Source organism: Eumetopias jubatus, unplaced genomic scaffold (assembly GCF_037043125.1).
Source record: "Eumetopias jubatus isolate StellerSeaLion01/CBP00866 unplaced genomic scaffold, mEumJub1_p1.0 scaffold_8, whole genome shotgun sequence".
NCBI lineage: Eukaryota > Metazoa > Chordata > Mammalia > Carnivora > Otariidae > Eumetopias > Eumetopias jubatus.
The window spans coordinates 132,105,451-132,128,638 of record NW_028274814.1 but is presented as its reverse complement, the minus strand read 5'-3'; the positions used below and the strand labels follow the sequence as shown (position 1 = coordinate 132,128,638).

General features: G+C 49.9%; 1 protein-coding gene across 3 annotated transcripts; it reads left to right on the top strand.

Annotated features, from left to right (window-relative positions):
• Nucleotides 1–7,842: 7,842 nt before the first annotated feature.
• ANKRD54 (ankyrin repeat domain 54) lies at nucleotides 7,843–19,028 on the top strand. Of its 3 annotated transcripts, none has more exons than XM_028115583.2 (8): nucleotides 7,843–8,268; nucleotides 9,735–9,782; nucleotides 13,645–13,743; nucleotides 16,418–16,489; nucleotides 16,986–17,033; nucleotides 17,109–17,233; nucleotides 17,410–17,517; nucleotides 17,903–19,028. In XM_028115583.2, exons 1-8 carry the CDS (start codon nucleotides 7,944–7,946, stop codon nucleotides 17,975–17,977), a joined length of 900 nt encoding a protein of 299 aa, XP_027971384.1. In that variant the 5' UTR covers nucleotides 7,843–7,943; the 3' UTR covers nucleotides 17,978–19,028. The 3 variants fall into 3 exon arrangements, with proteins under 3 accessions (XP_027971384.1, XP_027971383.1, XP_027971385.1); XM_028115584.2 differs by having other exon boundaries at nucleotides 8,180–8,268; nucleotides 13,650–13,743; XM_028115582.2 differs by having other exon boundaries at nucleotides 16,986–17,233.
• The last annotated feature ends 4,160 nt before the right edge of the window (nucleotides 19,029–23,188 follow it).

Here is a 23,188-nt window from a genome sequence, read left to right as displayed (position 1 = left end):
CAAGAGATGTCATGAAATATTTGGCCTCAGAAGGGTAAACTTACTGGTGTAAAAGTTGAGAACTGGTCCCATGCAGCGAGAGGTCATTGAGAAAAGGCGCCTGCCAACTTTAGACAATAAGGTTGGAGCAGGCAGTGTGAGGCCAGCTGTGGTGTGGGGCCCAGGAGGCAGTCCTGGGACCCACCCCGGCAGCAGCCACGCTCAGGCTGAGGTCATTTTCCCATCGGGAGGTAGGGTAGGTTCGCCTTCCGGAGAACCCTCGAGTTAGGGATGGGGTTTTAAAACCAGCAGAAACCAGCATGTGGATCCAGGACCTTCGTACGGTCGTCTGCCCATCCACAACACCTGATAGAAATCTGGATTCCGGTCCCTGCTCTGCTACTGATTTGCTGTGTGACCAGGAATTTGTCTAACCCATTTTAGGACCCAGCCTCCGCTGCTTCTTGTCAAAACAGCTCTTCCTTCTTTTCCCTGTGAGGCACAATCAGCCTGTGGTCTTTCGCGTTCACATTTACTGGTGTAGATTATAGAATGCATGCATTCCTCCCAGATACCTGCAAGGCTGGCTCTGTCACCTTCAGTTCTCTGAGCATCCTGTTTAGAATTGCGATGCCCTGCCCCGCCCCTTGTGTTGCTTTTTTGCTTTGCTTTTTACACCTGAACCTAATCTAACATTGTCTGTTAACTATACTGGAATTTAAAATAAAAATAAAAAATGTTGATCTAACATGCTAGAGGAAATTATTTGTCCATTCTCATTATGGAAAATGATACAAAATTGTTGTCATATAAAGAGGTGATCAAAGCATATTCAGCCTGAAAAAGAAAAAGTATTATAGAGGTGTTTAAGAAAACTAACAAACATGTTTCTTTTCTGGACTTTGTGATGTTTGTGTTATTTGTCAGCTTTTTGGGTGAAGTTACAAATTGCAATTTGTCATGGGCTGATTTCTCCCACAATTTGTGTTGTGATTTCTTGTACTAGATAAACATTCTCTTTCTTACCTAGTTTGGTTTTTGTAATTTCTTATTCTTTTTTTAAAAAAGATTTATTTATTTGACAGAGAGAGACACAGCAAGAACGGGAACACAAGCAGGGGGAGCAGGAGAGGGAGAAGCAGCCTTCCTGCCGGGCAGGGAGCCCAATGCGGGGCTCGATCCCAGGACCCTGGGATCATGGCCCGAGCGGAAGGCAGATGCTTAACAACTGAGCCACCCAGGCACCTGCAATTTCTTATTCTCTATTATTCCTCGGGTAAGCTTCAGTCACCAGAAACTTGGATCCCTTGTTTAATAACCATCTAATTATGTGTATGTGTGTGTGTGTATTCGTGTACATGTATGTATTTGTTACTTTATACCTCTTCCAGGATGTACACTCTAACGTAGAGAATAGTAAGGCTCTGAGAGGACCTTCCTCACGGGCTACTCTTTCTCACTTTTTTTTTTTTTTTTTAGGATTTTAGTTATTCATTTGAGACAGAGATTCATTGAGATACAGAGAGAGAGCATGAGCAGGGAGAGAGGGAGAGGGAGAAGCAGACTCCCCTCCAAGCCAGGTGCCAGATGTAGGACTCGATCCCAGGACCTAGAGATCATGACCTGAGTCGAAGGCAACCGTCCCAACCATCTGAGCCACCCAGGCGCCCCTCTTTCTCACTTTCTTTTGTTGATTTCTCCTCATCTCTCCAATCACTAACTAGTGGACTGCTTCTTCTCCCTGGGCTTGGTCTCTTCTCTATCTCCCTTTACTTTCTGGGTGGGTTGTCCGGTCCAGTAGGTTTAAATATCACTCATATGCTGTTGACTGCCCACATTTATATCTCCATCCCAGATCCCACCCCAGAAGTGGGCTCAGTGGCCCATGTAAGTACCTGCATGTCTGAAGGCACCTCAGACTTAACATGTCCCAGTGGAGCTTCTGGTTTTCTACCTCACCCTTCTTCCTCCCACAGTATTCCCCATCTTAGTTAAGGGCAACTTCAATTTGTTCAGTTGCTCAGGCCAAAGCCTTCAGAACCACCATGGACTTGACTCTCATACCACACATTTCAATGCATCTGCATTTTGCTGGCTCTACCTTCAAAATATTCCCTCTCAATTCTTACCACCTTGTTTCCATCGTTCTTGTCCAAACCACTATCTCATTAGTATTGTAATACTACTTCACACTTCCTGCTTGCAATTCGCAATCCATATTTGTAGAACTGCATCTGAAATGAAACTTAGGCCATTGCTTGGCAGCACCTTAAGCCTGCTTAGAAACACAACTTTGAAAAAAATAAATAATGGAAGGAAGGAGGGAAGAAAGAAATGCAACCTGACCTGAAAGCAGCCAGAAGCCTGTTACAGACTATGAAAGGTCTGATTACAGAGTGTTTGATTTTGCAAGGCTCCCTTGTTAATGGAAAAGCAGTAGTTCAAAGGCAAAGAAACTGTGGACAGACCAAAAAGCTCCTGGAATAATTTTACCTGGGGGAGTTGTTGAGAGGATTCAGCAGCTGAAAAGCTGCCCTGATTCTCTTGATTTTCTTTTGCCCGGGATTTGAGGCAGGAAACTCTCTAACTCAGAAAAACCACTACATTTTACAGTCTGCCTGGTCTCTTCAACAGGGTTAATTTCAAGCTCCTCTTCCCAAGAAACCTGCATTTGTCTATAGTTCACTTACTGTCCTGCTTATTTTGCTCTCTTCAGCATGGTCTCACAAACTCCTGCCACCCTCCTTTACTGAGTATTATGTGGGCCCTGGGAGAGCAGTAGCTCAGTCTCTACAAGGCAGAACTAGAGGTTCCTTAGGGGTCATCTGGTACAAGGAGTCCACTAAACAAACAAACAAACAAGCAAAAAAAACAGAAACAGTGAAGTAGCAGGCTGTTTCCTGACATGCTAAATTGTATCCCTTCTTTTACTGCAGACATTAAGACTATTGTTCTTGGGGTGCCTGGGTGGCTCAGATGGTTGAGCGTCTGCCTTCGGCTCAGGTCATGATCCCAGAGTCCTGGGATCAAGTCCCGCATCAGGCTCCCTGCTCCCTGGGAACCTGCTTCTCCCTCTGCCTCTCTCTCTCTCTGTGTCTCTCATGAATAAATAAATAAAATCTTTAAAAAAAAAAAAAAGACTATTGTTCTTGCCCAGGAAAAGTTTTGGGGCGCCTGGGTGGCTCAGTCGTTAAGCGTCTGCCTTGGCTCAGGTCATGATCCCAGCGTCCTGGGATCGAGCCCTGTATCGGGCTCCCTGCTCGGCGGGAAGCCTGCTTCTCCCTCTCCCACTCCCGCTGCTTGTGTTCCCTCTCTCGCTGTGTCTCTCTCGCTGTCAAATAAATAAATAAAATCTTAAAAAAAAAAAAAAAAAAGGAAAGGAAAAGTTTTAGAAGGCAGAAGGTGGGGGTTGTCTGGGTGGCTCAGTTAACTGTCTGACTCTGGATTTCTGTTCAGATCATTATCTCGGGGTCCTGGGATTGGGCCCTGTGTCAGCTCCACTCCTCTGGCCCTCCCCCCACTTGTGTTCTCTCTCCTTTCTCAAATAAATAAAATCTTTTTTAAAAAAGTAAGATTTATAACTTTAAGAGAAATAATGTAAATTAAAAAAATTTTTTTAAAGCAGAAAGGGGACAGTAAAAAGAAATTATTTGCGAAGAATGTATACTTGCAGGCAAGGTCTCCTTCCTAAGGAGAACAGAAGGGCTCTATCTGGCAGATTATTTCACTAGTGCTCACCAGGTAACCCTATGGTGACTGGTTAAAGGCTACATTCTGGGGGGTGGAGGGTGGGTTTGAAGCTGCAGTTAGGTTAGGTATTAAGTTTTGGTTTGCTGATGTAGGGCTTAGTACAAGGAACTCCCTTTGGGACCTGTTGTCTCTCTTTTTTTTAAGATTTTATTTATTTATTAGAGAGAGAGAGCACAAGTAGGCAGAGTGGCAGGCAGAGAGAGAGGGAGATGCAGGCTCCCCACTGAGCAGAGAGCCCGATGTGGGACTTGATCCCAGGACCCTGGGATCATGACCTGAGCCAAAGGCAGACGCTTAACCGACTGAGCCACCCAGGCGCCCCTGTTGTCTCTTTTTTAACACAATAAATAATCACTTTTTTTTAGATTGATTTATTTATTTGAGAGAGAGAGAAAGAGAGACCATGAGCGGGGTGGGGGGAAGGGGCAGAGGGAGAGGGAGAGAAAATCCCCAAGCAGACTCCCCACTGAGCTTGGAGCTTGACATGGGGCTTGATCCCAGGACCCCGAGATCACGACCTGAGCCTGAATCAAGAGTCAGACCCTTGGGGCGCCTGGGTGGCTCAGTTGTTAAGCGTCTGCCTTCGGCTCAGGTCATGATCCCAGGGACCTGAGATTGAGCCCTGCATCAGGCTCCCTGCGTGGCGGTAAGCCTGCTTCTCCCTCTCCCACTCCCCCTGCTTGTGTTCCCTCTCTCGCTGTGTCTCTCTGTCAAATAAATAAATAAAATCTTTTAAAAAAAAGTCAGACCCTTAACTGACTGAGCCACCCAGGCGCCCCAATAATCACTTACATTTCTGAAAACACAGGGCTGTCTCTAGTCTAAAAGAACGATTCTCACATTTTAAAAATGTCATTGTCAAAAGATTAATACCTTTAAGAAATTAAAGAAATAATTCTCATACCAATAAAGAGCAAGCTTATTTAATTATTAATGAAGGAACTAACAGTATGACAGAGCTGGTTTGGAAAGAATTTGGGAAGAGTAAAGAATACTGAGTTATGATTGCTGATCATATTTCATGTCCTATAGGATAATACAACTGTAATCTTTGGGATTATTTCCTTCATCAGACATGCAAAAATTATTGCATCTTATCAGTTTCCTACAAGCTAACTTGTAACTTTACAGAGTTAGAAAACATCACTGGATGCTAATCAATTGCTAGTCAAAGTTAAATTTCCCCAGAGAGTCAGATGGCTCTTATGTGGGTTTACGAGCAATTCTCTAGCATGATATTAAAAAGTCACGCAATCACCATAAAATATTTTCAGATACTAGATCATTTCCCTCCACACTAGTTTTCATTATTCCGTGTTTAATGAAGACAAGAAATATATTCATTTCCTGTTAACTCTGCCTAAGAAAAACAACAGCACAATATGGCGATAAATGGCAACTGCCTTTAAGCCTCAACAGGGAGTGGTGGGGACTGTGGCAAGCCACAACACCATGTCCCATCTAAAGGGGAAAGTTGCTCTGCAGCTCCAGCCATCTGTTGCCATGTGGGAGGGCGGGTCCTGTATTGCCGTATCTCCCCATTTTTAAAAGAAGCTGGAAATTTAAAAAATGTCTGTGAAAGCGCTCAATTTTTAAATGTTGGCAATCAGTTCAAATTGCTCTAAAATACTGTGAAGGCCAACAGAATGAGGGAAAGAATGAAAGGAAAGTCCTACTGAATCTAGCCTGAGCCAGTGTCACTATCTGACCTAGAACAATACCTTCTTACAGGAAGACTGAGGCCTAAAGAAAGGAAACACTTAACCCCACACCATGAGGTGAGTTTGGGCCAGATGGGACTTTGACCCCAAGTCCCTGGATTCCCAGGTAGAAGCTTTTTCCGAAAGGCAAACATAAGTATTTCCTTTGTCTCCCACCAAGTGCTTCATGTTCTATTTGCTGACTAACCAAATAAAAATGACTAGTATGAATGCTTGTAGTACCCTTAGGTAAAAGTTCAAGCCAGTGTGATGGGCCCACTGTTGCATAGGATTTGCATGGGCCCTAGCCTGCATTCTACCCTTATTTATTATAATAATAGCACTAGCTACCATTTTTGAGCACTAGTTCTGTACCAAGCTCTGTGTTTTACTCACATCATATCATTTAGTCTTGTGATAACCATATCGTTAACTCATTCATTCATTCATTCATTCAATGAATAGGTCAGTCAGTCAATCAAATAGTTACAGTGTGGTGGTGCCAGATGCTAAGCCAGGCATTATGGGGGAATACGGTTCAAGTTCCAGTCTAAAGCCCGGAGGCTGAGGCTAACTGGATTCATATTCAACCCACACCCTATTCAAATCCAAATAACAAGTGGTTCTTGAAACACACAGAAGGTTGGGCTATGTAATTTATACTTCAACAAAGTTCATTTATTATTTTTTTAAAGACTTTATTTATTCATTTGACAGAGAGAGAGAGAGAGCGAAAGCAGGAACACAAGCAGGGGGAGTGGGAGAGAGAGAAGCAGGCTTCCCACGGAGCAGGAAGCCCAATGCAGGGCTCGATCCCAGGACCCTTGGATCATGACCAGAGCCAAAGGCAGATGCTTAACAGTTGACTGAGCCACCCAGGCGCCCCAAGAAAGTTGATTTAAAAATGAGAAGTGACAATCACCTCTAAATGTTTAGAGATCCTGTTCAAATGAAAAGACTGTGCCAATGCACACATATTTAGTAGACTAGATTGACTGAGGCCCAGCCCCACTAGTAGGAGGAATACAATGGCTAACTGCTAGGATAAAGTTTTGCACTTTAAACCTGAACTCAGTGGGTAGACAAATCCTACAGACACGAAGAGAATTGTGCCTTAGCCACCAGGTGCATCTTGAATTCTACAAAGACAGACTGGAGGGATGAAGACGACTTGGGAGGTTATTATGTGGAAAAAGAGGAGGAATGAGTAATGAAATTATTTCCAGGTACATTCAGCAGGAGTAAAGTATAAATACCCAGATGTCACTTAAACTCTCTGGAACCAGGTTCCCAGCAGGCTCTTCATTAAAGAAAACAGTGTGACGGAAAGAGAGGACTTTTGGGGGCTCAAATCCTAGTTCTTCAACTTTCTAACCCTGTGCAAGGGTGCATGTAACATCTCAGGACCTCAATTCCCTGATTGGCAAAGTGGGTATAATAATATCTACCTGCTAAGGTTCTTGTAAGGGAGAAATAAATGGTATAATATATATCAAGCACTTGGTATGTGGAATATGACACATATTCAGTGTTCATTTCTTTCCTCGGTTTCCTTGTAGCTACAAGTGGAGTTGGCATATATGTACTTACCTGTTACGGGGCAGAGGAGATCAAATAGACAACGTTTGTCTCCATACAGTACCATGAGAAACCTCACAGTGGTGTTCTGAGAGCACTACAAATTTTGAAAGTGGTTTTCAACTGTCAGAGAAAGATTATATTTTTACTGGGTTGAATGAGAAGGAAGAACTTCTCCTGGACAAAAGCCCTGGTCCGAAGAGAGCTGGGCATCCATAACAAGTCCCTTGTGTCTCTTGCTTCAACTCCTCATCTGTAGAATAGGGATGGTCTTCCTTGTCCACCTTAGAGAAGTGTTTATAGGGTACTGGCTGTCAGAGGGGTTGCGAAGCTCATCCACCGCGCACGGAACCCTTCCGTGTTGGCGGCTCCGTCCTCTCCCATAGGGCTGTGAGCACCTCAGCGAGCGTCGAGTCTGACCCTCACTTTCCTAGTCACACTATGCACTTCCCACCAGGAAGTCCTTTATTTACGTTCATTGCTTTAAAATGTATCTGTATTTACCCCTACAGTGCACCTTCTTCGTTTTCCTTAGTGATTGGCTGCAGATTATCTTAACGTTATTGGTTAAAGCATCTGCCCGTTATCTTTTCCAGGACCCGGTGGGGGGAAATGGGTGGGGGGGAAGACAGAGAGAGTGTCATAAATTTAGCTGTTTTATTGGCTCCGGTGGGGACGTACGGCGAGGGCGTGGGCGGTTCAAATTTGTGATTGGTTCTTAGGTCCGTCAATCATGCTGCCGGAACTCAAGTCTCTCGCCCGAACTATGCCCGGTTGGCTGTTGGAGACGGGAGCCCGCCCCTCGCTCGGTTGCCGTAGTTGCAGGCCGGACCCGCCCGCTCGCCCGCTGACAGCGAGGCTTTGGGCGGAGGAAGCGGGTCGGTTGGTCGGTCGGGAACGAGGCTCCGGCGGCCAGGCCCGCGCGGAGCCGTTGCCATGGCAGCCGCCGCCGGGGGCGCGGATGACGAGCCGCGCTCGGGCCGCTCGAGCTCGGAGGGCGAGTGCGCCGTGGCGCCGGAGCCGCTGACGGGCCCCGAGGGCCTCTTCTCCTTCGCGGACTTCGGCTCCGCGCTGGGCGGCGGCGCGGGCCTCCCAGGCCGGGCGTCTGGCGGGGCCCAGTCCCCGCTGCGCTACCTCCATGTCCTGTGGCAGCAGGACGCGGAGCCCCGCGATGAGCTGCGCTGTAAGATCCCCGCCGGGCGGCTGAGGCGCGCCGCCAGGCCCCACCGGCGGCTCGGGCCCACGGGCAAGGAGGTGCACGGTGAGGAGCGCGGCGGGAGGCGGGGCCCTGACCTCCCCTGACCCCGACCAGGACGGGGTACTCGCACGACTGAGCTCCGGGCCCACAGTGACCCCTGAGTCTCCTTCTAGTAGTAATCAGGATGTAGAGCGGCTGAGGACCGTGAATGTGAAAGAGACGGTCTTGAAGCACTTGGTAATTCCTGAATAGAAACTTTTCATGACTCCAGGCGTTTATTAGTAGATCAAAAAAAAAAAAAAAAAAAAGTTGGGGTACTGGCGAATGCTTATATTATCAGAGAAGGGAGGCCAGAGCCTGTAGCCAAGTTCTACCAACTTGTTTAAATGCACAGACCGGGATTGGACTCCTCTACCTCGTTGAAGCCTCGGGCAAACTGTAGAACCTTTCTTTCAGCCTTAGTTTTCTCGTCTGTAAATGAGTGCAATACTTGCTTTACAGGGACGTTGCCAGAGTTAAGTAAGGTGATGAATCCGTAGCGATTATTCTGCTTTTGTTGTGTGACAAACACTGTTGGGTGGTATGTGATCATTTTTAATCCTCACAGTAACTCAATGAGATCCAGATACTGTCCCCATTATATGGAAGAGGAAACTGAGGCTCGGAGAGATTGCCTTGCTCCAAGTTACAGAGCTAGTGAAGTGGCTGTGCTGGAATCAGAACCCACCTCTGCCAGACTCAAACTCCTGTTCTTTTATGTCCACTGTATTGTCTTTCACATGTTGTGGATGACATGGAAACCAAGGCCCTGAAAGATTTAAGAATGGGGCTTTTTAGTGTCCCCTTTAGGACCCTCTGTGATTCCGCCCATATCTTAGTGATGCTGTAGAGATTAAATGAGATTTTGAAAGTGCTATATAAACCATAAAGTGCTATACAAAAGTAAGGAATCATTAAATGTATCTGGGTTGCAATTTTGACCATTTCTCCAATGACAAAGGCATTGTTCTCTATTAGCCTCTAATACAGAGGTAGTGTCATTGTAGTAGAAAAACGTTTCTGCTTAGGAATTACCAAATTTAAGTAAGTTATTTGGGAATGGCCTCTTTTGGAGAATCTAAGATTATCCATGTAACCGACTAACAGAGCTTCAATCTAAACATTTCATTTTGTCTTTACAACAACTCCAGGCTGTTAGGTCAGGGCTCAACTTTTTTTTTTTTTTTTTCCTTCAGATGATAAACCTGAGGCCCAGGAGGGTTAACTCACTTGCTCAAGGTCACCCAGCTACTATAAGAGGCAGAGCCAAGATCTGGCTCCAAAGGCCTTGAAGGATTTGCTACAGAATGTGGCTCTGCCACGTTTCCAGGCTTTCCTTGTTCCCAGTGTCTCTTGTATCCTGGTGCCTTTCTTTCCCTTTAGATGCTGTCATGCGTGAACTATGGATTAACTAGGCAGCCATCCACTTTCAGCTTCATCATGACTGTTTTATTTTGTTTTTAACTGGAACTCTTTTCCTCTCTTCACAGCTCTGAAGAGGCTGAGGGACTCGGCCAATGCCAACGATGTGGAAACAGGTGAGTGTGCAAAGCCAGGTCTAGCTCTGTGGGCTGGTTAGGGAAAGCAAAATCCGGGCAACCCATTCCTGGGAAGACAGTGCTTGAATTCAGTATGCCCGCTCACCCTGTGGACTAGGCTCATTGTATATATTCTATAACTGTAATCATGTCTCAGAAGATAAGTCTGACTTAGATGCTTCCTCTTCCCGTGCTTTTCTGTCACCCTGAACTTCCTGATGTCATAGTGTTGATCACTCTGTGGGCTCCTTGATGTTGGGACCATGTCTGCTTTTGTGTCCCTGGCAGCCAGCAGCAGGGTAGGAGCTTTTTAGAACTTCCGGGTCCTGGGAATGGACAGTCAGCTTTAGCTGCCAGCAGAGCCACTGTCGGAACAGAGCCACCACCTTCAATGCTCACCGAGGCTTTGTGGTAGTTGGGCCAGTGGTTGTTTAAGTTGACAGAACTTTGGACGGGAATGGGAGGGGCTCCCAGCAGGACGCCACTCTGGTTTTCTGTTGTTGCTCCCCAGCATTCATTGGCTGACAGGACAGTAGCAGCATCAGAGGTACAAGGACAAGTTCTAGGGGAAAACTTGTAATTTTATCCAGATCTGAGTTTTCTACGGCTGCTGCAACAAATTACCACACACATTGTGGTTTAAAACAACACAAATTTCTTTTTAAAAATATTTATTATTATTATTTTTTAACAACACAAATTTCTTAGCACATAATTCTGGAGGTCAGAAATCCAACACAGGTCTCACCACGCTGAAAGCAAGATGTCAACAGGGTTGCATTTCTTTCTGGAGGTCCTAGGGGAGACCCTGTTTCCCTGCCTTTTCCAGCTTTTAGGAGCCACGCACACTCCGTGGCTCATAGTCTTCTCCCTCCATCTTCAGCAACAGTTGACTGAGTCCTCACACTGCTGTGTCTCTGGTTCACACGGCAGGGAAATGTGCTCTGATTTTAAGGACTCATGTGATTAGTTTGGGCCTGAATAATCCAGGATGATCTTTCCAGCTCAAGGTCCCTAACCTTATTCATATCTGCAGAGTCTTTTTTGCTGCATAAGGTAACATGTCCAGTAAACTCTGCGGATTAGGACGTGGACGTCTTGGGGGCTGTGATCCTACCTACCTCAAGTGGACATCATTCTGTTTGGTGGTAGTGGTGTGCTACGGTCAACAGAGAAGACGTGAGCGTTGCTTGAGAGCCATGGGATCAGAGAGCCCATTTACAGCCGGCGTGGAGAGGAAGTCATTTACCTCAGGGGGCTGGGTGTTAAACTGTGGGCCTTAAAATGGTTCCCTTACCCCAGCTCTCTTCACTTTGGTCTCTTTTCCGTGAACTTTAATATTTTGGACTATTTGAGCAGCAACCTAGATAGATTTTCAAGGAAAAATGATAAGTGTTCTCTTTTGAATATCTCTAGTGTGTGGCTGGAGAATATTTGAATTATACTTCCCTTCCACAGAAAGCCTAGTTCATCTTGAATCAGGTACTCACATGGTGGTTTCAGTGTTTTGACAGAAATGCTGTAACGTTCCAGTCAGAGTCTCTAACACACCCATGTTCAAATCTAAATGGCTCTCAGATTGACCAGGCTCTTGCAGGACTCTGCTGGTGACCCTGGCTGTGGGGTTAGGCTCTGCTCCTTTTCTCTCATGGTTTGCATTTCCTTTTCCTTCTCTGTACGTTTGTTGGGTTTTTGGTATAGTTAAGCAGTTGTAATGGACACAAAATTGATGCCCTGCTATTGTTAAATCATTTAAAACGTTTGGGAGATGAAGGAAATATGCAAGAAAAACATCCATAAACAGCACAGGAACTAACCTCTGTAAATAGATTGGTGACTATCCTAGTCTCTTCTCCTATGCAGAGAAATTTTCTTTATGGGCTTACAAACTGTGCCGGATACACAATTTTGTATCCCGCATAACTTTTCATAGTCTTTGTAACCATTCATTTTTTTCAAAAGGGAAACGTCTTTTTTTCCCTATTGACAGAATGACAACATGGCTGTATGTTTTTTTTTAAGCTTATAAGGTAAAAAGCAGAAATTACCTTATAATTCCATTCTCCAATTATAACCACAATTTGTAATGGATGCCCACTATGCCTTCAGAGGAACAAAGCAAGAGTTACTTAGTTAGTCATATATTTGCACCATGGTTTTTCTTTTGGTGGGGAGGGCAGAGGGAAAGGGGGAGAGAGAGAATCTTTTTTTTTTTTTTTTTTTTTTAAGAGAGAATCTTAATCTTAAGCAGGTTCCATGCTCAGCATGAAGCCTGACATGGGGCTCGATCTCACAACCCTGAGATCATGACCTGAGCTGAAATCAAGAGTCGGGCACTTAACCGACTGAGCCCCAGTTTTTCATTTTTAAGATAATTTCCCAGGTATGGGGTTATCACATCCAAAGGTGTGCATATTTTGATGACTTCTCGAAGTGCTTTCCAAGAAGACTCACTGCACAAGTCCTAACAGAGAGGGGACTCTTTTAGCTCTCTCTTACCTCTTTGGCCGGCTAGCTTTTGGTGAACGTACTGAGCTGACCGGAAGCTCTTCTTTCTCTTCCACTCTCATAAACCTTTTCCTACCACCTTTATTCATTTCTTCAATCAGTCAACAGCGTTCATGGAGCTGAACAAGTCCGATCTTGATCCTAGGTATTAAGATAAACAAAACAATAGAATTGGAGACAAAGAATATAAAGTGATACCATTTTTCTAAAACAAAACCCCCAGAAAAACTGAAGTTATGTATTTAGTTGAAGAGGCAGAAGTTCTGGAGCTAGAGAAGCCTGGGTTTCTATTCCCAGCTTTGCCTCCTGGTAGCCGGGTGAGTGTACCTGGGGCGCTTCACAGAATGGGACACTTCTCCTGGTTTGTGAAATGGACACGATGCTTGGCTGGGTGGGCAAGGGGCTTAGCAGACAGGTGCCTGGTGCCAGGCTGGTGCTCGACGTGCGCTCCAACGCTCTAAAGTGGCACAGCCTGTTCATGTTAGAGTAGCAGGGTGAACAGGGCCCTGAGGAGACGCGGGAGCTGGAGTGGCCACCTGAGCCTGAGGAGAAAGAGGAGGAGGGGATTCTGGGCTTTGTCTGGAGTCCTCGAGAGATTTGCTGGCAGAGACTAAACTGTTGGTGGCTCTAAAATGATGTTTGGCAGCAATTTCTACATTTCAGTTGAACATACGCATGTGGCACGTAATGCCTCACAGTTGATAATGGCTCCATGTTTTGCAGAGAAGGCATTTCACATCCATTATTCTCATCATAGCAGCTCTGGAGATGGGCAGGGCGATTATTCCCATTTGCTGGTGAATTGGGACCCAAATTCAGGGCTTCCTACTCCCAGCCCAGCTCTTTCCACTGCCCCATGCTGTTGGCAACATACTCCTTTCTTCGTTACTCAGCTTAGCCTGGGACTTAGTCGGTGCGGCTCCACATCTGCACTCTGGCCTCTCCAGCGGGCCACCTGCCAGGAGCAAAGGAGGCATTGCCCAACAGCTCAGGCAGCTGTGTCCGACTGGAATGGATGTGTATCCAAGTAGATGTGAGGCCAGAGTCTGTGCTCGGGATTTCTGTGACTCTGGAACTCCTGACTCTGAGGGCCAAGACCCTTCTATGATGTTCTGTCCCTAGACTCAGAGTTTGAGCAGCCAGAATCTGTGGTCCTCAGTCATGCCTTCAGGAGAACAAGTCCCTTGTCTTGGCATCTCCTGTGAGGCTGGCATCCAAGCGGGAAGAGCTCTCCCCTGCCTTCTCAATGCCTTGCCGGGAAGTGCCCCTGAGCATCCCTCTTCACGCCCTGGGGGCCGCCGCTTAGCTAGCATTGCCTCTCTGTCCCCCTGCCCCTCTGTCTTGGTGGTGTCAGTGCAGCAGCTTCTGGAAGATGGCGCTGATCCCTGCGCAGCTGACGACAAGGGCCGCACAGCTCTGCACTTCGCCTCCTGCAATGGCAACGACCAGATCGGTGAGTCCTGGGCAGGAGGGAGGGAACAGGGCTGGCCGAGGAGCATCTCTCCAGAGGTGCTGGGGGAAGATCTGCTGTCTGCACAGCCAGGCTTAGGGCCAGACCTTCAAGACATTCAGGCAACATTTACTCAGAGCCAAGGGCACCAGCAGGACAAACCTCCTTCCCCCTTTTTAAAGTCCTTTTCGCATGTGGTATAACTTATAAACGGTGAGCTTTCTGTATCTATGCCCCGGCATTACCACCACTGGGAACAAGATCTTATCTTCAGGAGGAGTGCCTGGGTGGCTCAGTCGGTTAAGCGTCTGCCTTTGGCTCGGGTCATGATCCCAGGGTCCTGGGATCGAGCCCCACATCAGGCTCCCTGCTCAGCGGGGAGCCTGCTTCTCCCTCTCCCACTCCCCCTGCTTGTGTTCCCTCTCTTGCTGTGTCTCTCTCTGTCAAATAAATGAATAAAATCTTTAAAATGGAAAAAAAAGGATGATTTTCAGGAGCACCCGGCTGGCTCAGGCATTAGCGTATGTGACTCTTGATCCCAAGGTCATGAATTCAAGCCCCATGTTGGGTGTAGGGCCTACTTTAAAAAAAAGAAAAAGAAAGAGAGAGAGAGAGAGAGAAAGAGAGAGAGAGAAAGAGAAAGAAAGAGAGAGAAAGAAAGAAAAGGAAGGAAGGAAGAAAAGAAGAAAGAAAAGAAAGGAAGGAAAGAAAGGAAGAAAGAAAGAAAGAGAAAAGGAAAGAAAGAAGAAAGAAAAGAAAGAAAGAAAGAAACAAAGAAAGAAAGAAAGAAAGAAAGAGAAAGAAAGAAAGAAAGAAAGAAAGAAAAAGAAGAAAGAAAAAGAAAGAAGAAAGAATAGTTTCAGCACCCCAGCAGCCTACTGATGCCCCTTCCAGTCCTTACCCCGGTGTAGACCTTGTTCACCATAGATGAGTTTTCTTGGTTTTGAATTTCACATAGATGGAAGCATAGAGTATGTTCTCTTTTGTATTCTCTTTCACTCAAACTTACATCCCTGAGATTCATCCCTGAATGTTGTTTGTATCAGGAGTTTCTTCTTTCTTCTTGCTGGATGGTATTTCATTGTGTGATGTCCCACAGTTCACCCATTCTACTGTTGATGGACGTTTATATGGTTTCCAGGTTTGGGCTTTTATGAATACACTGTTGGGAACATTCTTGTACCTGCGACTTGTGGATATAAGCATTTAACTGTGTTAGCTGTTGTCTCAGGCGTGGAGTTGCTGGCTCACCAGGGAAAAAGTGCATTTAGCTGTAGTACGTACTTCCACTGTTTCCCCTCGTGGCTGTCCCAGCACACACTCCCACCAGCAGTGTAAGAGTTCCACATTTCCTCCCAGCCTTGCTGGTGCCTGGTATTGTCTCTTTTGAATTTTAGCCATTCTGGCATGTGGCATCTCATTGTGGTTTAATTTTCATTTCTCTTGTGGCCCCAAATGTTGAGCATGTATATATTGGCCATTCTTGTAGCCTCTTTTGTACATATTGGCCATTGTTGTATCTTTTTTTGTGAAGTTCCTGTTCAAGTCTTTTGTCCGCGTTTTATTTTAATCTTATCTTTATTTTTTTTAAACTTTGTCCACGTTTTAAAACAAGCTGCCTGGTTGTCTTTTTTAATTATTGATTTGTAGAAATTCTTTATATATTCTGGATACAAATCATTTATCAAATATAAATGACTTAACTTTTCTGATCTTGCCTTGTTCTCTGAGTGGTGTCTTGATGAACCCAAGTTCTTAATTTTAATGAATCCAATGTGTCCATCTTTTCTTTTTTATGGTTGACATTTCTGTGACCTCTTTAAGAAATCTTTTCCTATCCCAAGGTCGTGGAGATATAGTCTTGTTTTCTTCTACAAGCCGGACTTAGAGCTTTCACATGTAGGTCTGTGATGCGTCTCACATTTGTTTCTGTGTATGGTGTGCGGCTCAGCCTGGCCACGTCATGTGCATTAGTCTACCTGCACGTTCATCTGGATAACTGATGTGCCCTGGCGACACCACAGCCCACCCTAGAGGTGGCATAGAGACTCAGGGAGGGGGATGATCAGCATCATCCCTGATTCCCACTGTGGTACTTGGCTGTGGAAAGAGTAGAAAGTGTCCTTGAGAACCTTCACTAGCAGCCACTGCTATTGAAAGAACTTTCTTTAGGGGCGCCTGGGTGGCTCAGTCGTTAAGCGTCTGCCTTCAGCTCAGGTCATGATCCCAGGGTCCTGGGATTGAGTCCCACATCGGACTCCCTGCTCCACGGGAAGCCTACTTCTCCCTCTCCCACTCCCCCTGCTTGTGTTCCCTCTCTCGCTGTCTCTCTCTCTGTGTTAAAAAAATAAATAAAATCTTTAAAAAAAGAAAAAGAAAAAGAAAGAACTTTCTTTAATGCTTAAAAGCTCATTCCTTTCGTAGTCCTGCATAGGCCAGAAGGCTCTCCCAGAATCCTCGGTCCCTGGCCCTCAAGAGTCCTGCACATAAACCCTATGAGGGAGTGAGCGAATGAATAAATGAATGACTGAATGAATGAACAAAACAACATAGAGAACCATGTTGCTTTCAGTGTCCCACACTTTGAGGAAGCCTCTTTAGCTAGGTTAGGGATGGGGGTTAGGGTCCAGTCCATAGAAGTCCTCCAACAGCTCCTCGTGGGTTTTCCTGTTTCCAGTGCAGCTGCTCCTGGACCATGGGGCTGATCCCAACCAGCGAGATGGGCTGGGGAACACGCCACTGCACCTGGGTAAGTGCCTGAGAAGCCTCCAGCACACCCTTCTCTGCAGCACAGGTGGGCTCCTCTGATGGAGAGCCTGGAGTCCTGCAAACTGCCAGCAGGATCTCCTGTCATCTGGGGAGAACCTGAGCCCCGGGGGCCCCCCAGGCTGTGTGTCCCCTGGCCTTCCCCTTCGGTCACCAGGGGGCCATGCCTGGGCACAGCTGCGTGATCAGCAGGGCTCTGCTAGGGAAGGTGAGCCTGCAGCCTGTGGTTGTTCTGTGGCTGCCCCATGGCTGCCCCACACTGTGGCTCACAGTGAGGCAGGTCCCATCTCCCAGCCTCAGTCTCCCTAGCTGTACAGGGAGGGAGTTGGACCCGCCCCATGGCTGCCTTGGTGATGCCGTCTCTGGAGGTGTGACCCAAAGCAGGCACACTTGGGAGTCACAGTCCTGCTCCCTCGGAAGGGTATGCAGGGCCAAGCCCTGGTGTCCTGGACTCTCAGGTCCCTGTTCTTCTTCCTCAGCGGCCTGCACCAACCATGTCCCTGTCATCACTACCCTGCTACGAGGAGGTATGTGCTCCCTTCCCCTTTGCCCTCCTCCCTTGCCCTCACGCCCCCCGTGCTTATCTTGGCCTGCTCCCGCAGGGGCCCGCGTGGATGCCCTGGACCGGGCTGGCCGCACGCCCCTGCACCTGGCCAAGTCGAAGCTGAACATCTTACAGGAAGGCCACTCCCAGTGCCTGGAGGCTGTGCGGCTGGAGGTGAAGCAGGTGAGTGCCCCTCGTGCTGGGCCAGCAGCAGCGAACAAGCACTGGGCAGGTGCTGCCTCCAGCCCGAGGGTTCCTGGGTGCTTCAGGCCGACCCCGTTTGGCTTCTGCTCCACTGGCAGTGCTCTGGGGGCCGCGTAGCTGGAACCCAAGCGGCTCAGCCCCACCCCTCATTCCAGATCATCCAGATGCTGAGGGAGTACCTGGAGCGCCTGGGGCGGCACGAGCAGCGGGAACGGCTGGACAGCCTCTGCACCCGCCTCCAGATGACGAGCACCAGAGAGCAGGTGAGCGGCAGCTGCAGGGCCCGGCCCGGTGCCTGGCAGGAGCCCGGGGCCAGTCCCTCCGTGCTGTGACATGGCTAGCCGCTCCCATAGAGAGAGGCCACGGCTGGGGGCTTCTGCTCACTGTGGACCTCAAAGCCTCTGTCCACTTCCTTTGAAGCTCCTCATGCCCCGTGGCTCTCGTCTCTGGGGCAGTCTGAGACCACCTGGAGTCAAGGATTATCGGTCGGGCGGCTGTTCCGTAGTTACCACAGTGAAGGCACCACATGTCCTGGGACGAGAGGCCATGCCTACCCTCCACATCTGTGGCCCTGGGGTGGAGATCTGGGGGCTGAGACACCTGGGCCTGTCGTGGCACCTGTGACAGGGCCTTGGTTTTGTCCCACAGGTGGATGAAGTGACCGACCTCCTGGCCAGCTTCACGTCCCTCAGCTTGCAGATGCAGAACATGGAGAAGAGGTAGCAAGAGAGGCTGCCTGCCTTCCCGCTCTGCCGCTGCCCCGCCCCTGCCCCCACCGCTCTCTCGGTACCAAGAAAAAGCCCAGTGTCTGGGACTTTGGAGCTGCACTTATCTGGTGAGGCCCTTGCCCCCAGATGCCACAGGGCAGAGATGCTCTCTCACCAACTTCAGAGCCACTCCCAGCCACGGCCTGTACCATCTCTGTAGGCCGGGACCACAGCCCCCAGCTTCTTCCTCTGCTCCCATGGCACTGCAGCCACGCCTCAGCTCTGGCCGCCGTGCACTGTCCTAGCCGGCCTCACATGTCTCGGGGCCTCCCCGGCACCTTCGGCAGGCCCCAGACCCTTCTCTGTGTCCCTTCCCAGCCAGGGGCTTGTTGCGGCCGGCAGGGTGTGGGCTGAAGGCAGGCACCCTCGGGGGCTTCTTGGCTGGCCCTGCACCCCTCACCAGCACTTAGATTTAGACTTGTCACCTGACTTTCAAGGAGACATCGCAGTGAGTTTCTGTGGTTGAAAAGGAGGGTTGGTGAAGCCTAGACCTTAGAAATACAAGGTTAGGAAGGACCCTGCGGAACCCAAAACAGAAAAGCCCCAGCCTTTTTCACCCAGTCGTTGAAATACCTGGAGCACCGTGAGGCGGTCTGTTCTGCAGCCTAGTTGTAGTAGGCTGAATAGTGGCCCCCCGAGATGTCCGTGTTGTTATCTGAGGAACCTGTGAATATTACTTTATCAGGCAAAAGGAACTTTGCAGATATAATTACATTAATGATCTTTGGACCAGGAGACTCTCCCAGCTTACCCCAGTGGGCTTCATGTAATCACAGGGATCCTTACGGGAGGAAAGCAGGAGGTCAGAGAGGAAGTAGGAGATACAGCCGGAGGGGGTCAGAGCTGAGGAATGCAGGCACCCACAGAAGCTAGAACAGGCAAGGAAATGGATGCTCCCTTCAGAGCTTCCTGAGGGAACCAGCTGGTACTTTGACTTTAGCCCAGTGAGACTGATCTCAGAATTCTGACCACCAGAACTGTAAGAGAATAAAGATGTGTTGTTTGAAGCCACTGAGTCTGTGGACATTGGTTGCAGCAGTGACGGGAAATGAACCTACTCATGGAGGCACGGAACTCACTGTAGAGGAGGTACCCCACTCTGGCCCCTGCAGGAGCAGACGCATCCCTTGTTGTGGGCAGTGGACACGCAGGGGTCCGGGCAGGGGGTTGCCACAGGAGGGGAGCGGAGGGCAGAGCACCCCCCGCCCCACGCTGGGCCCTCTGCGGGGCTCTGACTACAGAGTAAAGACAGACTCCCCAGGTCACTGTCCAGTCCACCCTGGCCCTGCACCACTTGCGGTCTGAGCACACTGGAATCCTGGCTACTTTTCAGAGGGGAGCTTGTCCCCCAAAGCCCAGGCTGATCACATGGGAATTGAACCCATGGCACCCATCTGCTCCCCAGACCCTGAAGAGAAAAGAAAAGGGCCTTTATGGGCAGGAGACACAGGCTGGGAGCTGCCTTCAAGACCCTGTGAGAGGAGAAACCCCCCCAGGTCGACAGGGTTGGGGGAGGGAAAGTGTGGTGTTAGCCCCAAGCCCCGGGAGAGAAAGGGGCAGAGGAAGCAGTCAGGTTTCCACGGGGCCCAAGCTGCTAAGGCAGAGTGAAGTGGCTGCCTGTGTACGCGGAGTGAAGAGAGGGGCACTGTGGGGGAGGGACCCGTGGGGGCGGGGCACCGTACCGAGGGGGGAGGGGTGCTGTGGGGGGGCGGGGGCAGGGAGGAGCTCCCCGTGAGGGAGGGGTGGGCTGAGGGGAGGAGCCCCGTGGGGGAGGGGCAGGCTGAGAGGAGTCCGGTGAGGGAGGGGCGGGGGGCGGGGCGCACTGAGGGGAGGGGTGAGTGGGAGAAGTGGGGGAGGGGGTCGGCTTTTCTCTGAGGGAGTTTGCTCACTCAGGTCCAGGAGCACGTTTGAGTTTGTCCTCTGCAGGGGCTCTGCTGGTGCTGGTGCCTGGACACTGGCCCCTTGGCCCGTGGCTGGGGCTGGGCAGGGGAGAGTCAGGGCAAAGGGGAGGTAGGGGTGGAAGAGAATGGACCTCCATGTCGGTGGGCCCCTTCTCTTGGGACCTGCTTCTGTGGGCCTCTCATAGCCATACCCCTGGAGCTGATCACCCTGGAGGGTTGAAGCAGTTTCTCAACCTCAGGTCTAAGGGGTTCAATGAATGGGCCCTCAGAGAGGTATGAACCGCCTGAAACCGTGCAAGACTTTATGTGAAGAGTGTGCACGTGTGTTTCTGACAAAAGTGACTATAACTTTCATTCTCAGCAGGGTCCATGATCAGAAAAAGTTAGGAACTCTTGCTATAGAACTTTGGGAGCAGTTAGGTAAGGGGCCTGCCAGAGGCTCCCTGGGGACTGCTTGGATACTTCTGAGACCGATTATTCCCTAGGGCAGGCTGCTTTGCATTGGCAGAGCTGAGAGGGTGGGGGGTGCAGGGACTTTGTGAAATTGCCGTGAGATGACTTCAGCTGTTTCTAGAACAGTCTGACACAGAGACTCACTGGCTGACTCCTAACAAGTCCATGGCCTGGACCAAGCCAGGCCCATGGGGGAAAGCAGGACACATCCCTGCAGCATCCTCCATCCCGGTGGTGCCCTGCCCACCCACTCCTGGCCCTGTAACCACATCACCATGAGTATGGGCCACTGGGACAAGCGAAGGAGCTATTGTCCACTCCCTCCCCAGCCATATAGGCCAGTTATCGAACGCTTGCCAGACAGCCAGGCAGCCAGCCAATCTGCCTCACCCCATTTCCAGCCAGGAAATGTCTGCCACCCCAAATTTGTCTGGAGAGCCAGCCTGTTAAAGTCTGCCCCAGACACTGGAGTGAGTCAGAAAGCACACAAGTGGGCCCTAAGCTGGCTGAGCTGGGCAGGGGGCAGGATGGAGAACTCCGCAAGGTCACCCGCACAGGAGTTAATTCCGTTCCTAGCTGCTCTGGGAGTTACTGAGTTGGGGGGTGGAGGGAGCAGGAGGAGGGGAGGAGGCAGGGCTGGCGGGAAGAAAAAGAAATCCACCTCCGTTGATTTCACCTTCTGGGTAGGGTCCTTTGCTCTAGCCCTCACATATCATTCCTGTTAGAAGCCCGTATTGAACACTGGCTGTGCTCTAGGTGGGAGTATGGCTGTGAACAGAGGACAGAATCCCTGGCAAAGAGCGGTGAGTGCTTAGGGAAGAATGTTCCCAAGTTCTCACAACCATCCTTCCAGATAACTAGCCTCGCTGCTTTTGATAGCAGAGAAAATGCAGGTTTGCCGGGGTGACCCAACTGGGCAGCTGGGCTGGAACCCGGATCCACCCCCAAAGCTCATGCTGTTCCCACCACGCCTGAAATTAGAGCCTTCCCCAAAGCAGAGTTTCCTAAAACTGAGGGGGATGACATTTGCCGAGTTCCTACAGGTGCCAAGCAGGCACCTACAAGGTGCCACTTGTATAAAGGCCCTTTATACAAGTCCTTTGCTTTGGTGCTTGGGATAAAATGTTAGGTAGCCAGCATACTGCCGCCGCCTTTTTATGGATGCAGAAAACTGAGGCTCAGAGAGAGAAAGTAACTTGCTTGAGGTCAGAGAGCTGGTGTGTGAGGCCCAGCCCAGGGCTAACGTAACCTCTGCCGAGGTTTCCAAAGTGCCAGTGTCCACCAGTGTCCCCTAGGACACAGTCGGTAGGAAGTAAGTGCTGGACTTTACTGAGTGAACATCTCTGTTTCCTTGACCAGGCTCAGGTGCGGGGAGAGTCTGGCCCTTTTCTTGCCGAGCACATGACACAGTGGGCTTGGTGGACAAAGCTGCCACATGATCACTAGCGGTCAGAGAAAGGACAGTCCGAGCTGGTGAGCCTAGAGTGATCCTTGCTGATCTTGGGCAGTTGCCTCCACTATTACAAGCCTCCCAGGGTGGTGGGAGAGCTGGGCAGGGGGAGGGAATTGCGTGAGCCAGGCCTGGAGGCTGGAGGACAGGCGGGGAGCTGGTGGTGGGACCAGGAGACTGTGGAAAGTGCTGGGCCCAGGAGGGTGAGAGGTTGGCCAGAGAGGGAGGTGGGGCGAGGCTGCAGAGGTCCTGAGGTCTGAAGATTCGCCTGGTGGCAGAAACCACGTGAGGCAGGCTGTCACCTCCACCCTAGAGGTCAGGTGCTTTCTTACCCAGAGCAGGCACCAAGAGCTCCAGGGAAAAGCCCCTCTGAGAGAAAGCCACTATCCCTACCAGTGCTGCCTGCTTCCCAGACCACTTCAGATGCTGAGCCCAAGGCCGGCTTAGGGGGTCAGGAAGCTGGTCTGATGCCCGGGCGATCCCAATGAAGTCCCTGGCTCACCCCCAGTTCTGGGTCCCAAAGGGAACGACAGCCCCGACCCCCTGATGCTGGCTCTCAAGCGAACACGGAGTGCATCAGGCAGATCTGATCGAGTCCCTTTCCACATAAGGAACCAGGCTCACAGAAGCAAGAGTCCTTCCCAAAGCCCCAGCCCAGGGGCCAGAGTGTTCTCTTGTCCCTGTGACTGGCCCATGCCAGCCTGGTGGCTTTCTCCCACTCTGGAAGCCTGGGAGGATGGCACGAGGCACACACAGCAGCACCTGGCCGCCGGCTCGCCCTGAGGGGCAGAGGTGGGTAAGTGACGCCACTCCTGCAACGTCACACAGAGTCAGCAGCAGCCGGGGAGCCACCCAGGGCGGTTTGCCTCGAATGGAGCCTGGCTCTGACAGAGCTCAGCTCTGCAAGCCCCTGAGGCACAGAGAGCTCAGGGACGTGAGGCGCGGGAGCCAGGGTTCAAACCTGACCCTGGGGCTCAAGGTCCGTGCCCTGACCTCTGCCCCGACCACCACTCTGTGTTGACGCCTCATATCCATCAAACCCTCGGGCCGGGGCCCTCCCCAGCATCCCAGGGACTCTAAGCTGGCGCCCTCTGCACCCCCCCTCCTCCTGCTTCAGTATCACCCCTACACAGAGCCTGAGCCACTACGTGGCATCAAGCAGATGCCCCAGTAAATCAGAGTCTTGGCCACTTAAGCCAGAAGCCATCCCCCCGCCTCCCCGCCAGCTTGTTCCTCTTGGCCTCGTGCCTTCTTGGATCCCACCGGCAGCTCACAAATGAGCCCTGCGTCAGGGCCGAGGCGCTGGTGTTCATAACAGGAAGTCTCGGGGTGGTTAATTGGTATTTATGTCCCCAGGTACACA

Coding starts and splice junctions, on each gene's coding strand:
- ANKRD54 (XM_028115582.2), top strand. CDS start 7,944: ATGGCAGCCGCCGCCGGGGGCGCGGATGACGAGCCGCGCTCGGGCCGC. Junction 9,783..13,644: donor TGCCAACGATGTGGAAACAG/GTGAGTGTGCAA, acceptor TGGTGGTGTCAG/TGCAGCAGCTTCTGGAAGAT. Junction 17,518..17,902: donor TGACGAGCACCAGAGAGCAG/GTGAGCGGCAGC, acceptor TTTGTCCCACAG/GTGGATGAAGTGACCGACCT.